Source organism: Gouania willdenowi, chromosome 4 (genome assembly GCF_900634775.1).
Source record: "Gouania willdenowi chromosome 4, fGouWil2.1, whole genome shotgun sequence".
Taxonomy (NCBI): Eukaryota; Metazoa; Chordata; class Actinopteri; order Blenniiformes; family Gobiesocidae; genus Gouania; species Gouania willdenowi.
In genome coordinates this window covers 24,993,517-25,012,076 of record NC_041047.1, presented here as the reverse complement: position 1 = coordinate 25,012,076, position 18,560 = coordinate 24,993,517, and the positions used below count along the sequence as shown (strand labels likewise).

At 39.6% G+C, this 18,560-nt stretch overlaps 2 protein-coding genes across 10 annotated transcripts in view; one reads left to right on the top strand and one right to left on the bottom strand.

Annotated features, from left to right (window-relative positions):
• ralgps2 (Ral GEF with PH domain and SH3 binding motif 2) overlaps positions 1-18,560 on the top strand; it is a 91,611-nt gene that overhangs the window by 60,603 nt on the left and 12,448 nt on the right. The window lies entirely within an intron of this gene.
• angptl1a (angiopoietin-like 1a) lies at positions 1,698-16,864 on the bottom strand. The gene is made up of 6 exons (XM_028445481.1): positions 16,583-16,864; positions 6,939-7,152; positions 6,211-6,831; positions 3,905-4,098; positions 2,737-3,007; positions 1,698-2,646 (listed from the first exon to the last, which is right to left on the bottom strand). Exons 2-6 carry the CDS (start codon positions 7,114-7,116, stop codon positions 2,459-2,461), a joined length of 1,452 nt encoding a protein of 483 aa, XP_028301282.1. The 5' UTR covers positions 7,117-7,152; positions 16,583-16,864; the 3' UTR covers positions 1,698-2,458.

Here is an 18,560-nt window from a genome sequence, read left to right as displayed (position 1 = left end):
AGTTTGACACCCCTGCTCCAGGGTTTTTTGGGTGGAGCGCATTTACGTACATGTCTTTAGGTCACAGTTTACCTGCAGTACCAATTATATATATATATATATATATATATATAGTGGCACATCACACTTAAGCTTGTGCTTCTCTTGCTCTTGGACTGTAAGTCACGAGGTTTCCCAGGTAAATGAGACAAAGTCAACAATGCTAGAATTTCTGCAGAGAGTCAGTTTGAATGAAAGTTGTTGTTGGCACTGCGTGTATTTGTTTACCTTTGTTCATAGAACAAAGTGTCCGATAAGTGGGGGTCGATGTTTTTAATTAATTTAATCAGCTTTATGCCTTTGCTTGGTTTAAACCTGGGTGGGTGTGTGATGCTTATCTCATATAATGATGGAAAATGTGTGCGTGTGCTTTACAGTGACTCACTTTAGGTTTTCTTGCAGTGATGGATGTGTGTTTGTTCGTGTAATCTTTGACCCGTTAGACACAGCATCCACTTGTTTTCGCTGACAAGAAAGCCTTACTGTTGAATGCACAGTTGATCTTGTTTTTCTTCATGAGTAGGTCATTGAAGGACAAAGAGCCTATAGAAACTCAAGGCCCCACCATTACAAAACACACGTATTCTTCTCTACTGCAGCCAAGCCAGGAGAGCAGTTTAACAGCAGCAGGAGTTCTTCATCACTGTCTGTAGTACTATCACCAATCATGTGATGTTGTACAGGTTTTAGTTACGTTGGCTAAAAACAATGAAAGGCATACAGGAGTCCTGTCCAAAATTATAGATGTAACAGAAAAGGGTTTCATAATGTTACAAATCAGAAAAAAATGACCTGCACTTTTGGGTTTTTTGCCTTTGTGTTGTTGGATCATTGACCTACAAAGATGCATAATTTGTTTGATATATGGTTGAAACGTAATATGTCTGAGTCTGTTGTTGACTTGTTATTGTTGCAACTGTTACTGTTTCTGCTGCTTATCTCTGTTTTATCTGCTGCTTCAGTTTCAAGATATTACTGGAAAAGCAGAGATCTGTGGATTAATGTGGAAGGAATGTCCTCCTCCTCCTCCTTCACGGTTTTTCGTGCCTTTTGTTATCTAAACTGTCTCTTTATGTTTCATTTTAGTGTACTCTCTCTGCAGTGGTAGCTTTTACTATCTTTGAAAAAAAAAATAAAATTCTGGCCTTGATATGATCTGCTTTGAATGGTATACCCAAACTTTTTCTTTTGTTTTTCAATTGAGTATAGGAAGAATTTGGTTTTTATTTTTCAGGCTTTTGCATCACTTGAATGTTTCAGTTCTTTATACAATTTTTTTTTTTTTAACTATATATGCACTACAGGTACATCTGTCAATTCAGTTTGTGTCTAAATCCAATTGAAGATCATAAAAGTAATTAACCAATAATTGAATCCTTTCCCGTCTTATGCTTTAGGGTAATTTATGCTGCTCAAAGGAAAATCAGTTACAAAATAAAAATAAAATCTAAAAAAATCTCCATTAAATTCTTTTTGCACGTTCCTATCCATCCACCGAGGTCAATAAGAAAGCCATATCAGTTAAATGTTTATAAAAAATACTTTATTTTTCTTTGGTCTGCTGGCAGGGAATGTCACAATCTGTGTATCCACACGATAACAAGAAATCACTAGGTTTCCACCTCCTTTATATCTCCGTGCACACTTCTGTTTACGTGTTACTAACATATGTTTGCATGGTATAAAAGATTCAACTGTGATGTTACTGAGGCAGATTTTTTTTTTTTTTAAAGCCCATGAGTATTTTACTATAAATACACAGATAAATAACAAGGAATGGCAGGTGGACAACATTGTGTACATTTGGCCTGAGTAGTATCACACCCCTTAAATTAACTTTCAAAATAAAGCCAAAGATATTGACATATCAGCTCAGCTGTATGCACATCGAAGAAGCATAGGGTTCATTTAAATTCTATGGTCCTGATGAACCCCCAGATCTAGAAAAAAAGCTTGTTTCACCAAGAAAATAGTAGGTTAAGTAAGGTGGGTCTTAAAACCTAAAATTGCATAGGATTTTGTGCCATCAAGGTCAAATATTTATGTATATCCATTATTCTGTTTAATTTGGTTATTGTTGGCAGTGCAGAAAATGGAAATGACTATTTCTCTTTTATTATGTTGAATCCTCTGGATAGAGGGTGCACAAGAATACTGAAAAGACTTTAAACAAGGTTTGATGGATCATTTCTGTTAAAACTGTTGGGATGAGGAAAGCATTAGCTGTCAGCAGCCAATGGCATCACTCTTCATTAGAGTTGAGTCTAAGTCGTAATCGTCCAACCATAAAACAGGTCACTGTTCATTCTTCAGCTGTCATCTAGAAAGTACGCTTGAGCAAGAGCAGAAATTCCAGATTTCTGGACAAAGATGATACTGAGGAATGAGGTGCTTCAGAAAGGAAGAGTAGGTTAGAGCTCTAGTCAATGGGTCGGATCATGAGGCGCACTGATTTGAGGGAGTAGAAACCACCGCCATAGTCTGCCCAGAAGATTCCATCCTGGAATTTACTGCGGTAAACCCCTCCGCTGTACCACACGCCATTCAGATTGGCCTGCCCACACGCATTGTACCACCAGCCACCTTTATGGAAATGAGCGCAGTTACCTAGAGAAGTTAAAAAGGTCAGAAGGAAAGGATTAGGTGACAACTTTTTTTTACCAAGTTAGAAAGAAGGCAAAAAACAAGTTTGCGTACCGTGAAAGACGTCTTTGTCACGGTCGAGCGTAGTAAACTGTTTGCCATTGTGACTTGTCAGGGAGTCCCCAGCATTGCCCTGGTAGGCCCCCAGTCTGAGCCGATAGCCCTCGCTCTCTGGCTCCAGGTGAAAGCTGCTGTACTCGGCGTACACCTTTTTGCCCATCCAATCTTCCAGCTCGACCATGAGCTTGTAATCACCCTGCTTTGCCAAGTTGTAAATGTTGTCCAACCCAAGCCAGTGTTCACCATCTATGTTGCCAAACCCTTTCTGTAGAGGAGCAAAAAAGGACAAATACACCAATCAGCAGCTGTGTTTCATGTGTCATTATCCTTGCAAGGGGATGCTTTATATATTCATCCAATGCTACAAAAGTTTATTCCATAGCTATTTATACATAGTCATGGGTGTCTGTAGTTATTAAAGATGAATTTAAGGGATAATCTGCTTCCCATTAAGACGGCAGTGGTTAACTTGAGTTAAAGTGATCTGGGATTTCTCATATACAGAATTGGCCACATTGCAGTAGTCCTGATAATTTGACTGGTTTTATTTTTATTAGGTGTTAAGTACTGGAAGGAAAAAAGCAACAAACAGCATGCACATTGCACACATTGGTTTTGAACCTAAATTTGTGCCTGAAGGAATCTCTTGTTTTGTTGTACTTTTTTTTAAAGCAGAAAGACCGAGACTTGTTTTTTCCATAAGCTGTGTGTATTTAGTTTTTTCTCTCCAATTTTTACTTGTGGTGTGATTGTGCCTTCCATTTCTTCACAGCTTGTATAATAAAAAAACCAGCATAAATAATATATATATTGCCAAGGCTGACGCATGAAAAGGAAGAATAAAAGAATCACGATCAGAGAGTTTTAAAGGATGGGTACTGTTTTTGTACATTTGTCTGTAGCTTTTTGAATAGCATACTTGGCAGTGATTTTCTGCACTAATCCATTTGTGCTTGTGGAGCAAGTGCCCAGTGCCCACTTGCTCCAAAAAAAATCTTTTTACACTCTTTAAGAAGAAAGATGATGACCACATTTTACTCAAAAACTCTATTTAAAAATTGACATTCTCCTCTCAAGAATAAGAAAGGAATTTGAGTTTCGGGTGAATTATTAAAGCAAGTGCTCAGTCTTAGTTTCAGCCCAGGATCTCACAATAACTGACCTTGTAGTTCTCCCAGTTTCGGAAGAAGTTTACTGAACCATCTCGCCTTTTCTGCAGCACTGTCCATCCTCCATTGTCGAGGCCATGTTCACACCAGGCTTGGATCAGACGATCACTACCAATCGTTTTTAATAGATACATCCCATTGGTGGTGTGGCCTGCCTGCCGCACCCTGAAACAGTCCCTAAAAGGACCTGGAATTAATAGAATAGATGAAGAAAAATTATGTAAGAAATGTATATAATAAAACAATGTTAAAAAAAAAAAACAACCAACCAACAATTGTAGGTCACTAGGTCACTTTAGTTCTGGGATCGGGCATGATTAATCTTTTACATTTGCTCATGCTACACTCCACTAATCATAGCTCTCTGACAAATAAAACTAGATAACTTGGATCAGTCTATAATATATTTCTCTGTTGTCTACCAGGATGCCTGTTCTTGATTTTAAAGCTTAAAATGTATTGTTACCAAAAAGACAAATCTTACCAGTGTTTTAATATATATATATATATATATATATATATATATATATATATACATACACTTGCACAACATCCTCACATATTCAGGAACAATTTTTTCCCTATTTTTATTTTTCAGTTGCTGATTTCTGCTTATACGATAATGTGAAAACAAGATTTCTTTTCAGTACAAAGCCACAAATACCAACACAGCCTCAAATTGTTATAGATGTAATTAAGTATTGCTAATATTAATTCTAAAAAAAAAAAACCTTCTGAGTCACTGCCAAGTGTACCTGCATTGGGCAAAAACACCAGGTTATTCAAGGAATCCAAGCTCACTGGCCCTTCAAACCTAAAGCTATGCCAAGTCAAAACCCAGCTGATAGTTTTGTTATGTCAACGTCAGGAAATGCATGAACATCACAGAAAAATTATGTTCTCTTAAGATTAAAATAAATACACAAATTCATAAGGATCAATTTGCTGAAATGGCAGATGTGAAATTGAATGTAAAAGCAGTAATCAGAGAAGCATGTGAATGCATTGGAGATGAAGTAGCTGTCTTTCCAGCTGTTTAATGTACAAAGGAAAATGCAAAAATAAATCCTCAAAGCATTTCAACAGATATGGCACTGCATGTTGTCTGAATACTGCCAGAAAGACAGTCATGGAGAAAATGATTTCTGTCAAGAGCCAATGTTTCCTAATCGGTATGTTCATAGATGTGTGAAGACCAAAGCAAGTTGGGAAAATATGTTGATTTTTAGTGCAAATTCAAATGTACTTTCTCAACAGTACTGTATGTCTTAGATCTGCTAAGTAAGATGTATGCACCAAATTAACTTGTTGCAGTTTCTTTGGCTAAAGTCTTGCAATCTGACAGTGGACTAAGAAAATGGCATTTCACTATCAAACACTTCCAGGTGCAGTAGTTATGATTTAGAATTATTTGGCAGGACAACGTAAACATGTTCTCATATTCTCACAATATTATCCTAAACCCATCACGTTTTAAACACGACGCACTTGAGTACCTTACGCTAATAGAACTTCAAATAAATGCAGCGGTTTTGCATAGTTCAGTGAATAAGATTAATTTGCCAGACTTACACAGACAGTTTCCCCCTTTTGTCTGAGAGATGTTATGAATGATTTCATCCGTACCACCATTGGGTTGTATAACCTCTGTCAACATTCCCCGCCACACTCCAATTACCAGTCAAAATATAACATCCCAGACAGAGTTATAGCAGCCGTTTCTAAGTTGCATTCTAACCTTACAAATTGATTTAATATCGGAGATGATTTCTCTCAGGTATCAATCAGTCAATCTCTTGGAGATAACGTCTCCAGAGGGCTACAACTGGAACTATGGATGATTTTATCCATTGGAAGTGTTTTTACAGGAGACTTGATGAAGTGCTCCATTAGAGGTTCACATTTGTTTGACTGTACCATAGCTTTACCTTTCCTGCAACACATTTCAATGTAAATATAAGGCAGAGAGGCAGGAAGACTATTTTGACGTATTGGTGCTTGGCAAAGAGGCCCAGTTGGAATTCTTCAAATTTAGTACATTCAATATGATAAATGTGCCAAAGTCAAGAAAGACTACAAGAAGAGTTAACAGCATTAATGTAAAGATAAACCTGCTGTCAATTAGCAACATCTACTGTTTCACCTTCAGTCTTTGCACAGGTTTTGAGTACAATTATTCAACACAATTGTAAAAAATGTCATGCTTGTTATATGGTCAACATAAGCGATTACTTCACTGATTGTGTTGGTATTTAGTTAATCTTTCACCATGCTGTTTTACATTAATATCAGTACGTACCATCAGAGGTTAGTGTTCCCTGTGGTGGTGGAGGTTCTTTTCCGAAGGGGCTTGCGGTAGGTGTATCCCTTCGTGAACCGCGGGTAAAGGCTTGATTGTTGTTGTCCCTCTGTATCTCGTTGGTGAAGCGATTGTTAACCGGTAAATTCTGTGGCACCACCTGCACCAACGGAGGAACTGCAGGGAGTTCACTGCCCCCCATCGTCCTCATGCACTGCTCCTCTAGTGCAGCAATAAGAATAGACTGGTTGTTTACCACACCGGCCATTGTAGCAAACCGGCCCTCCAGCTCCCTGTACCTTGAAGCCAGTCGCATCATCTCAGAGGTTACATTGAGGACACGGTTCTCCAGCTGGGCAAGCTCCAATGAGTTGTCTCTTTTTCGGATGATCTCATGCAGCAGCTGCATATAGAGTTGGGTCACCCTGGAGTTCATGTTTCTGCTTTCTTTCCGCAGCAGTTTCATCTCGTTCACCAGGTTACCGTCCACATCTACCACCAGCTGTAATGTCTCTATTTCACGTCGCTGTTTGTTAAGGACCTCCCGCACATCTGCGATATCCATCCGTGTCACTCTGTCCTTGTCAGGCTCTGGGCCTGAGGTACTGGCACAGATTGGACCTGATGGAAAATATCAATACTTAATCAAATTAACAGGAATTTATCAAAAAATAGCGTTTAGTATATGTGCAACTTAAAGATAAAAATGGCACTTATGGCTTATCTACCTGTAATTCTCTGTTCTGGTACCAGGAAAGTATAGGAACATTTTTTGGCATCTGGATCCGAAGGAGCCCTTTTACTTCGATGAAGAGTCCTCCTGTTTCCCCTGGAACTATTGCAGTGACTTTCCTCCCAGAGGGAAAGATAAAGCAGGGCACACAGACTCCAGATCAGGCCCTGCATAGCTTCTGGCTGAATAGGATGGATAAATCTCTCTTCCTGCAAGAAGGAAGACCTTGGGAAATGAGAAATTACTTTCCTCTGTGTTTACATTGACCAACAGAAGGTTCAGCGACAGCAGTACGTGTTCTATGCTAGAGCTGACCACCATAACTTCTTTCTGCAAACTGACAGAGGAGTGCGAATGCAGAGTTAGTGCGTCATTTGTTCCACAAACGTTTTTTTTTCTTTTTTCTGGGGAGTTTGGAGAGAGGAGTGCATTGCATTGCTCGGCCAATGGACGGTCTGCTTTCTCTCTATGTTCATTCCAATGACGGAAACTTAATTGGCCTTAAGACCTGTTTGTTTCCCAGCATTGGGGATGCGATTCACAACACATCCCTGTTTTTCCGTCTTAAGATATTTTCTCCTTTAGTTCCTTAAATTTAACCAGATGGATGCCTTGCGAACCTAACCTGAAGAATATTTCATCCAAAATTTTTGAATTATTTTATTCTTCAAGATACAGTAGTCCCTTGCAATATTGCGGTTCACCTTTGGCGGCCTCGGCGTTTCGCTGATTTTTTTTTTTTATACAGTGCAATTTTGGATGCATTTTTTTTTACAGCGTATGAACGCGTATTGTGTTCTGCTTCCTGATTGGCTAATGCTGAGTTCACCCACCAGCGACACATTCAACTCGATGAGTTTCACTGCCTGCTGAAGGCCTGATGTCATCATCAACAAAGACTCTGAATGCTTTCGGCATCAATGTCTGATCACTAGCAGTGTGACTCTGAAGTGCTGTATGTTTGAAAACAGGTTTATGTTTTAAAATCTACGAAGGTTTGAACTTTGAGAGTGTTTAAACAAGAGAGAAATGTTGATTCCTGCCTGAGAATTGTGTATAAAGTGTGTGATGAGGGATTTTACAGCCTTAAAACGTGTATAATAATTGTAAAAAATAAAGCTGACTGCTTTGCAGATTTTGCCTATTGCGGGTTATTTTTAGAATGTAACCCCCGCGATAAATGAGGGACTACTGTAAACAAAAACTCTTAAAGGTTTGGAAGTTCTCATTTGGATGTCGTCCTGCTTTGTTCTGCATTTTGTAGTTTCCACCAAATTGACATTTGTGTCAACCAGTCTGTATTTTAAAAAGAATTGCTGTGTTCGCACATACATGCCAAAATTGTTGTTTTGGGCTTAAATGAGGTGCTGTAACAATTGGTGTTGTCAAGAGATTAAAAAAAATTCTGTGATTATTTAATTATGCTCTGTGGCCTAGTGGTTAAGGGCGCTGGGTTTGTAATCGGAGGGTTGCCGGTTTAAGCCTCACCTGGGCCGTCACTGTGGGATGTTAAGCAAGTCCCTTAACCCCGAACTGCTCCCCAGGCGCCGCAAAATGGCTGTCCACTGCTCCTCAGGGGAGCAGTTAAATGCAGAGGACAAATTCCATTAATGTAATAACATTACATGGCCAATTAAAGGTGAAAGCCCCGATTTAATCTTAACTGGGCTTGTGTTTTCCATCCGGTGTTTTTATAAGCCAAAATTAATGCAAACGAAGTTGAGAAGCTTGGTAGTGTCAGGGTAGTCTCCCATCTTGTGTCTCCCGCCTGTGCATCAATATTATGGGTAGAAAAAAGTTTGGTAGCTTCACTAATTCAAGTGCAAACTTGTAATTCACCCTTGTTGCAAGCTTGTCTCAGTCAAGGAATGCACATAGTTGCACATTTGCTTTGGTGCAATTATACCATTCTCATAAAGATGGGGGTTTAAAAAAATTTTTTGTTCGAAACTAAGGGACAACTGGGATTTTTTTAAGACTGAGAGGATTTACAAGGTTTGTGTTGTTAAAATTATTGTTTTTCTTCTAAACTTGTATTTACTGTTTTTATTCCTTCACTGTTATATTAAAAATATGTGCAATGTTTTTGTTCACCTAATTTGAGATAATATTTCAAAGCTTCTGCAGGCACATTCAGGAATGTTTAATGTAAATAAACTGTATTTAATAAATGGTTCTTTCCCCTAAGAAGTCTAGGATAAGATACCTAGCAATAAGCAAACTCGTCCAAAGATCTGAACTCTGCCTTTTCAGTCGGGCAGTGTTTTCCCCCTTCTTAAGGGAAAACCCACTGACCCCAAATTCCAGTGCAGTGTCCTGTGAGGCAGGTTAAAGATGTCAAAAGGAAAGTATGGTGGGAGGTAGTATTTGTGTTTCAGTTGAAAGATTTTACAAATGCACAAACGCCGACTGTCACCACGGGGGTGTGAATCAACATCACACAAAGAGGAAGTGCAAGCTGTTTTCAGCCTTACCAGATTGCTGCCCTACATGTTATCCCTGCTGTTAGTGCTTCAGTCTTTATCAATATATCGGTACATATGTTTAAAAGAACATTATTTCATTTATGCACCAGGGATTAACTACTTTTATCACAGCGGGAGCCACAAGACTTTGACTATATGAACATCCAAGTCAGCATTTAGAATCTTTGCATCAGTACAGGAAAGAACAAATGGTTTCTGTCTATCCTTTTTGCCTTTTTGATAGTCATTTTGTGTGATTTTGTGCCCAAGTTTTGTATTTTTGCTTTTGTTTTTTGTGTTACGAGTCATTCTGTGTTTTTTTTTTTTGAGGAGTAGTTTTGTTTATTTTTGTTGTCCTTTTGTTTATTTTTCTGTCATTTTGAACTTTTTTTTTTTTAAAGTCATCTTGTTTATTTTCTCTGTTTTGTAAATTTACTTTTGCAGACACAAAGTTAGACCAAGGGCCACATGTTGCCCCTGGGCCACCAGTTGCAGATACCTGGTATACGATGATCAATGTACTTAGCTGACAGGGCATGCTTGGTTGACTCTGTGCAGCTCCATCATTCCAAAGTCATACTAAGGTTGCTTTCCTGCAACGTGGTCAATCGAAACGGCCATGAGAGTAGACAGTTTGTACAAACTAATCAACATCCTTAATGTCTGAAGGTGTGTGCGATCGTGTACATGAGTATTTTTGTCTTTAAATCTGGATACTTGACTGTATACACATTCTTTATTTCAACAGTTGTGTTTTTACTGCTGTCAGTGTGGCTGACACTGTTGCCAGCTACTGTATCCCTGTTGACTTTAACAGGGTCTGGCAAATGACTTTAACAGCAGCATCAGCTCCATCCAGTCTACTTAGAATAACGCTAACCTCTTAAATGGCAAAGGATGTTTTACTAACTAATTTCTTTACCAAAGTCTAATTTATACAGATTGTAAAGAATAAACGAGTCATTCATTGCAGCTAATTTAACCATTTTCTCATGTTCGTTCAATTTTGTTAATCATATCCCTCTTTTTGCATTTTTTTTTTTATTATTATCTTTTCCAGTATTACTTTTGTTCTTGAGGCAACAGAGGCAAATATTGAGTACAAATGTTTAACTTTTTTAGAGCAACTTTTTGGACAGTTCATTGAATATGTAATTTTCTGTGACTGTTTATAATATTATTGAGCTTGAGGATAAAAAAGAAAAAAACACAACAGTACACGCCAAGGTCCTAATAATACATTTGGCCTTCTAACCATTAATCAGTTTGTTCCACAACAACCATGGGAGCTGAAAACATGGAATTTCCTCTTTTGAAAAAATGAAAAAATTCAGATCTCTCTTTTCTACAATGTTGGACTTCGGAGATAAACTATTTACATTCTTTAGACAACTTTTTTTTTTTTTTTGTGGACATGTTAAAGTGTTAAGTAACTTAAATTGCCTTTTAATTCCACCCATCCATCTGTCTCCCCAACTGCTTTAGTGTCCTGAACACAGTGTTGGGGCCGACATGTAAAAAAAAAAAATTCTTTGCTCTTTTTTAGCCACCCACACACTTTCCGCCAACTGGGTATAATTTTCTGAACAAGACTCAACTATCTCACTGCGTAAACCCTCCAGACGTCATCTTCTAAAGGCAAACTCTAAGTCTGCAGGTCTTGAGGCTCCTTAATGTTGTGTGTGGCTTTTATTCATAATGTTTGTTCCATTTATACACCTCTGTAAGAGATGAATGCTCCTGTGGTTCCTACAGAATGTAAGGCTTTGACTGAACATAAAAGGTGATTGTCAGAGGCCTGAGGCTCTTGATAATTCATCTAATAATTCAAAAGCTTAGTGCCATGTCGACAGATCTTCAGACTGCGTAAAACATAAATATACACCTACACAGCTCTACTCCTTTGCTTCACTAGTTCTAAGATACAAAGTGGTGTCAAAGTGAGTAATCAACATTTTAAAAGGCTTTTTTCACGGTTTCCACTTTGCATGTTGATTACCAGAGTTTCTTGCAGGCTGAGGTTGAAAAAAATCCCTTCATGTTTTAATAGAGGAAGCAACCAAAAACTAATTAAGCAAGTGTTTACTTGAGGAAATCCTCAGTAGAAAATACTGTGAGTCATTAACCTCTTTAATGAACGAAAGCTTACTGCTCAGAAAATGTACCAGCCTCACAGAGTCTTTGGGTGTCTGCGCATTTTATTCTCTTTGTAAATATTGTTTGTATGTTGCCGCATTAATTAGAAATGATAGTAACCCATTTCTAAAGATATGCCAACTGAGTTAATGTCTCCCTTTGAAAGTTATCAAACCCAGAGCAGTTTTAATTACAGTAAAGTCCATTTATTTCATTTTTCTATACTCTATATACTCTTTATTTCGCAGGAATTTGGACAGTTGGGATAAAATTGAGTACCCAATGAAAACTAACATTAACTAATGGTTGATGTCCTCCAGCTGTCATAGTAAAGTACTAATATCATCTGCTGAGTAATCTACAAAGGAAAAAGGCCATTGGAGAGATTGGACAGACTAGAATTTGGTTACCAATTTGATTTCACATGCAAGAATAAAACAACTCAGACTGTCTAGTGAAGTCATTCCTTGTTTTTAGACACTTGGGACCGATTGCCAATTCAAATACCTGAGTTAATGTCATGTCAATGTAGGGAATGTTCAAATCTATATTTATTAACTATTACCGTACTTTAGTTGCTGTTAATTCTGATTTTGAACATTTCTATATACCGTACTATAATTTTTTTGTGGGTGACCTACACTCCTCACTGTTTCCTGAGCAGTTGGTATATTGTGTTAAGCTAAAACGTCTTCAGTCCACTCATTACAAAGTCTAAAAACACAGTGAGATGTTGCTAGATAAACACTCCACAGTTCATATCTCATCCACATTGCACCAAGCATACACAGGGTAGTGTTTATTACTAGTCACTTATGTTTGGTAATGGTGGACTTCAGGGCCTGATTGACCACCAGTGGTAGTGACGACTGTTCTCTCTTTGGTCCTGACCAATATGGCGTCACTGTTGGGTGTGATTAGCACTTCTGGTCTCTTGGGGGGTTGTGTTTGCATGGCTTTCCTTTAGGTACTCTGGTATCCCCCTCCAGTGTCTTTGAAAAAGAACCTCCTTTTTGGGTCCCAAGTGTGTTCATATAACCACAGACATCCTTTTTAACGGTTTGTATTCCAGTGTACTGGGATTTATGTTTTTCCTATGTGGCTTTTTGTCCAATGGTGTGTTTGTTGTAAAATGCATGAATCAGGGACAGGTTGAGTTGTGGCTTGTAATGGTAACATGTGTTTGCCTATTGGCTTGTCTTTCTGTCTGCCTGGGTTTCAAGGCTCATGTTCTCATTGTGACGTCTGCATTGATCACCAATGTGAATTTCCAGTTGGCTACAATGTATGTGGTAGTTAATGTATTTTCCATGCTTGAAATAATTTATTTCCCTCAGATTGTCCTCAGTCAGAAGAGAACATAATCTAAAGTATTGTCAAAAGACATGGCACATCACTATTTGTCAGGAAAGGGAGGAAGATGTGGGGAAATACTGTGGTTTAGTGAAGGAGAGGGGAGGTGGGGGGTAGATTATTTACAGTGTTTGCTTTAAAGAGCAACATGGACAATGAACAGGCTGTCTGTCTAAGGTCTACCTTCTTTATCACAGTTTCACCTATTGATTTTCCTCCAAGGTGAAGGACTGTTGTGTTTATGCTTTTGTTCAATATAGGCTAAGAGCCAGGAAGAATAGACGGCCAAGAAACCTTCTAACCAGACGGGAATACGGCACAGAAAGAAAGACATAGAAGTAAATAAACAGTTAATGTGTCCTTTTGAATTAAACAGGAAAATGTGAATCATCACAAAGTACTACAGAGCTGTTTACATCTCTTCATTAAATGGTGCATGTTAGGCATATTAAAATACAAGTGAAGTGCAAATACAAAGACCTGTGGAGGGATTTTCTTAGAATTCAAAACTGAAGCTATTTTTCCCTCTGAATTTTAAATTGAAGACCTGTTAGGTCAGGGTTTGATTTAGGATGATTGTGTTGGAATAAAACCAATGTCTATCCCTCCGGTGAACCCCTCACCATCCAGACCTGCTCTCTGGCTACTGAGTCGTCTTCCATCTTGATGCTATATTGGTGAGAAGTGAGCCCTCGACCCCCCTGAGGCCCCATGGGCCCCCCATCTGTTTTCCTCCTCTGTGGTGAAACTCTAAACATGTGGGCTGATGTTGGGGTCAGAGGTCCAGATGTGGGATTAGGGAGCAGTCCCACCCTTCCTCTTAGCTTACCCCACACCTCCTCCCATTTTCCCACTCGTCCGCTCCAGAACCCCTCCAATCAATTGGTCTTTGTGGGGAGCGGGTTCTCCCTTTTCCTCTTTCCCCTGAGCTCACACACACGTACACGTACAATCACTCTACTCTTAAACTCACACTCACAAAGTGAGGACAAGGCTGTCCCTTTCTGTTTCAGACTTTGTCAAGATCGGTGTGGTTGTTCATCACACTGTGACAACCGTCCTTTTACCACTTCCACTACACAGCATAGACATGCACACAACAGCATTTTTATGCACACACACTAGGCATTGACTCCTTAACCAAATTATTATTATTATTTTACTTTTTTAGTAAAAAAAATCATGTTCCCTCACTAATCTAATTTGGCCTTCTGCATGATTTTATACAAAAGTAAAGCTATTTGGGAAACATACGTTTGTAAGCAATGGGCCATATAATTCATTTCCTGATGAAATTATTTGCTTTTGAAATGATTCACTATGATTTGTAAGCGTTAATTTACATCTGAAATGATAAATTAGGGCAAAATATGAAAAAATTGCTCCTTATCTTTCTATAAGAAGCCAAGTTTGATTTTTGAGTTAAACCTACATGGCCCCTGAACTACAATGAGGTTGACACTCTTGCTATAAAGGTTTTCATACAACAGGATTGAGCAGGAGGAGAGCCAGGAGAATTTACACAGTTTAAAAAAAAAAAAAAAAAATCTGTTTTGAGTGTTTTTTTTTTTAAATTAAAGATTATTCCTAACCCTTCATTCATCCACTGCCTGTGTAGATATTTCTCCTCTATGTCACACTTTGCCTTAAGCTATAACTCACACAACACATGCTTTCTATTAGCCGAATCAACAAGGAAAACGCATAAATTCACCAACGCAGACACACACACACTCATGGAGTATTACACACTGGCCCGAGTTAGTTCCACTGCCTGCCCTGCACTCTTGAGTCGGCGTACCCTGACATCCTGGACACCCTTCTGCTCCCTATATTGACTCGTGTGCTCAGCTGTGTCCAAGCTCTCATTAACCCAATGCTGAATGAGCTTCATGGAGCAGCTGAGGACTTGAGTCTTTTTTTTTTTGCTGCTACATGTTGCCAGATAATCTAATCGGCCAATATGTTTTACACTAACTGTTGTATTAATGAGTGAATGTGACCACACAAGGACAGCAGCGTGGCTGCATCTTTGTCTGATTCTTTGTGCAGCTGTGTTTAAGTGATAAGATCAGCTGTGTGGACCATTACTCATCGGTTCTGGTGAGAGTTGGACACACAGGCTCTAGTTAAACCTAGAGTTATGGTTGGGCGCATGCCCGTTGCCCACAAAGCCCAGTAAAATGGTGCTGGATTGGTAGGATCTTAATCGTTTGCTGTGTTGCCGTGTAGGCGGTGATTGGATATGTGAGGAAGGGCACCAGGGAGCCCTCTCTGGAAACACGACTCATTGGTGCCATTTATTGGCTTGTCCAGGGAGTTTTAAAACTTTAAATAACATCAAACGAGCACTCTAGTGATTTAGCGTCTGGGGTGAAGGTTAAGAGAACGGGACGTTTGTGTGGATTGGTAATGACCCGTTTGAAGTTCAGCCTTTTGCACTGGAGCTTCAGGTGAACTTAGGGTCTCAGGGTAGTGGGGAGTGGGGGCGTAATGGATGTTTTTTTAGACAGCTGCTCCTGCCTCCTCTTTATCTTTTTAGCTGTCTGTTTTTTGACAGCGTAAGCTATTTGAAGCATTTGATGGTGTGATTTGTAACTTCAAGTTAGAAACCAGCAGGTTCATGAAATGTTTTCTTGGCTTTGTACCGTTCTGTCATTCTGCCTTTTACTCCAGATTCATTCTTTTTCCCAGGTCAGCGCATGTGTCCTCAGGTCGTTCACTACATTCACAGATGTGGCTTTGTAGACAGCAGGATATTTTCCACAGATCCCACATTCCACCCACTTCACAGAACATATTTGACAGTGTTTTTTTTTTACGAAGCTGATAAGAATCGACCCTAAACTGATGTCATTGGTGTTCAAAGTGCTTACTGTCGTGTTTGATGTCTGTGGGCTGTTTGATGCAGGATGTGGTTTACGTTCTGCTATCATTATTCCTTCCCCTGTGAGGAATTCCTGTACCCTCAAACTCAGTTGGCTCATGTGCCACTGTGTATATACACAGCATGTGCTTATAAAGGTAGCTACTGTATGTAAGAAGGTGAGGCAGGTGCTGAGGGACGTGTCACCACCTCAGTATGTAGGAGCCTATTTATTTACCTCTGATCCCACAAAGGTAGCTCCATTGCTATGCTCGGGATATGCTGCCAGGCTCAGGTGATGCTGTCTTAGGAAACCAAAAGCTGAGTGAAAATAAACAAGCCTGGCTTCATAGATTTGATCTCCCCAACTTAACAGACAAGTCTCCACCAAGTGTTTCACAGGAATTCCATATTTTCTGCTTCCTCTAAAGAAGAGTTTTCTGCATTCTTGCATTTTAATGAATGAACTAGAATGAACTAGTAGAAGTCTTTTCTTTTGAAATATTGCCGTATTTGAGAAATCAGATCTTTCTCAGTAAATACATTTTCGGTACCTGACTTTCAATATTTTAGTCACTCTCTCACGGTGCATAAACTGTTGCACATGGTGTACATTTGTAGACACAATAAAGGCCAGCTGGACTCCAGACCAAATCCGTGAAAGCATTTCCAAACATGTCTGTCTACAACCACAGCCTCCTCTCATGAAGCATCCTGACCCCTCCAACTTCTCAGCCAGAGCTCTCACTGCTGTCCAGATTAGTACAAGAAAACACTCTATAAACGAGGACAAAAGCAGAATAAATGCACACTGTTTACCTTTGTGTCGGTGGCAGTGAGTGGGGGTTGTTTGTCTGCGGTTAAAGATTCACGTGTGTATGTGTCCTGTCTTCACCGAGCTGCAGTGCTCAGGACTCATCTCTTCCTTTGTCCCAGTGCTCAGCTGTGCCTCCCGTCCACTCAGTGCTCCTGCCCTGCAGCTGGAAATCACAATACAAGGCTTTAGTGTAGGCCACTCTTCCCAAAGATGGACTTCCCTGTGTGGATTTAATTTTCCTGAGGCATGGTTCAAAAGTCGGCCACTTCAGCAGAATGAGCACCAACCACTGATGCCTTGAGTTTTTCCACAAGGGATGGAGGGGGGGATTGGAAGAGGGAGGGGAAGGAGGAAGAGAGAGGAGGAGAAGGGGGCGAGGGTGTGGGCTCTTTTTCCTAGTTTTTGCCCAGCCTTCTTCTGATGTCACTGATGGAAAAACAGACAGAAAAAGATAATAACCAAAGGCTTCAATTTATACAGCCATCCCTGACAATTGCCTGTAGGTTTGTATACAAAGAAAATATGATGAAGGAAAAGAAACGGGGCCTGTTTTCTTTCAGAGTGCTTTGATAGATTCTGGAGCTGGTTCTCTGACCTCACCGTCCTCCAGCTTTCATCTCCATGCTCCGTTCTGCCTTCATCCGCAGAAAAAGGAAGAGCTGATTATAATGCTGCTGGGGATTCTGAGCATCTTCACAGGGAGCAGATGGATGTATGGGAATAAGAAACAAAAGCAGACGCATCAAACTGTTGGAGGTGATCACTGAAGCAGAACTACTGGTGTGTACTGTGCTCATCACAACTGTGCACGACTCTTATTCCCACATGCACTGAGGACATCTTTTGTTGTAAACGACTTGAATCTGATAACCAGTACAAAGGATGAAGGTGTTTCCTGCTCATTGCTCCGTGTCAAGAATCAAGAAGTATATGTTCATATACACAGAACTGAGCATTGATGCTTTTACTTTGTGACTTTGTGTCTAACTTGATCTTCAGTCTTGTCATGGAATAAAGCAGATACACACAAGGATTTTGTGAAGCTGAAGTGATTTTTTTTTTTTAAATCAGGTACAGACCCCACAATGAGGATTAAAAAAAATAAAAAATCTGGCATAGAACAGTTTAGATCGTATTGTGTGGTTTGCTCAGATAATTTCAGCACCGTTCGCCACACACAAACATTCTGTGCCACCACCAATCGACCTACAACCCAGAAATCTTGCGTAATCAAACAAGATCGTGATTTTCCGACCACCTACTTGGAAAAGGTGACTTGGAACGCCACCTAAAGTCATAACTTCTACTCTCTAAAGTCGGGGGGAGAAATCTAATCGCAGTCAGCCATGTTTGAGATATTTCCACATGCTGCTGCTGAAGTTGGTAATCTGAACTTTTAACTCGGAAATGCTAAGTTCCAAGTTGTCTTAAACGCAGCGTTATGTTATTCTCAGTCAGCTCACTTCTTGATTGGCTACATTCTTTTTTTTTTTTTTCTTCTACTTTTGATTGGCTACATTCTGCTCTACGTCACAAATCATGGGGTCATGTGTCAGGAGTCGTCGGCTTTCCCCAAACACATGAAGAGTTTTGGTCGTGAATATTGTACAGGTTTAATATTTACAAATGTGGTCCCCGACCCACCTCAGAGCCAATTTTTGAGACAAATTCACTCTTAACACACCTCATACCACAGGATATTCTGGCGATTCCTGTCCTTGGTCAGGAAGAAGGACAATCATGACAAAAACAGCTCGATAATCTTTATCTGTACCCTGCTTTAGGCACACAAAAGCCCACATTTAAAGTGTCAATGATCCCCACTGAATCCCTGAACACTAGATCTCTGTGGGTGTTCGATATGGGTGTGTACACGACCAGCTGCAGTTGTCCCTCATATGCTCTCAGGGAAAAGAAGCTCTAGTGGTTAAGTTTTCCTCTTTCCTTTCCTCCATGTCTCAACCCCTACCCCATCTGCTG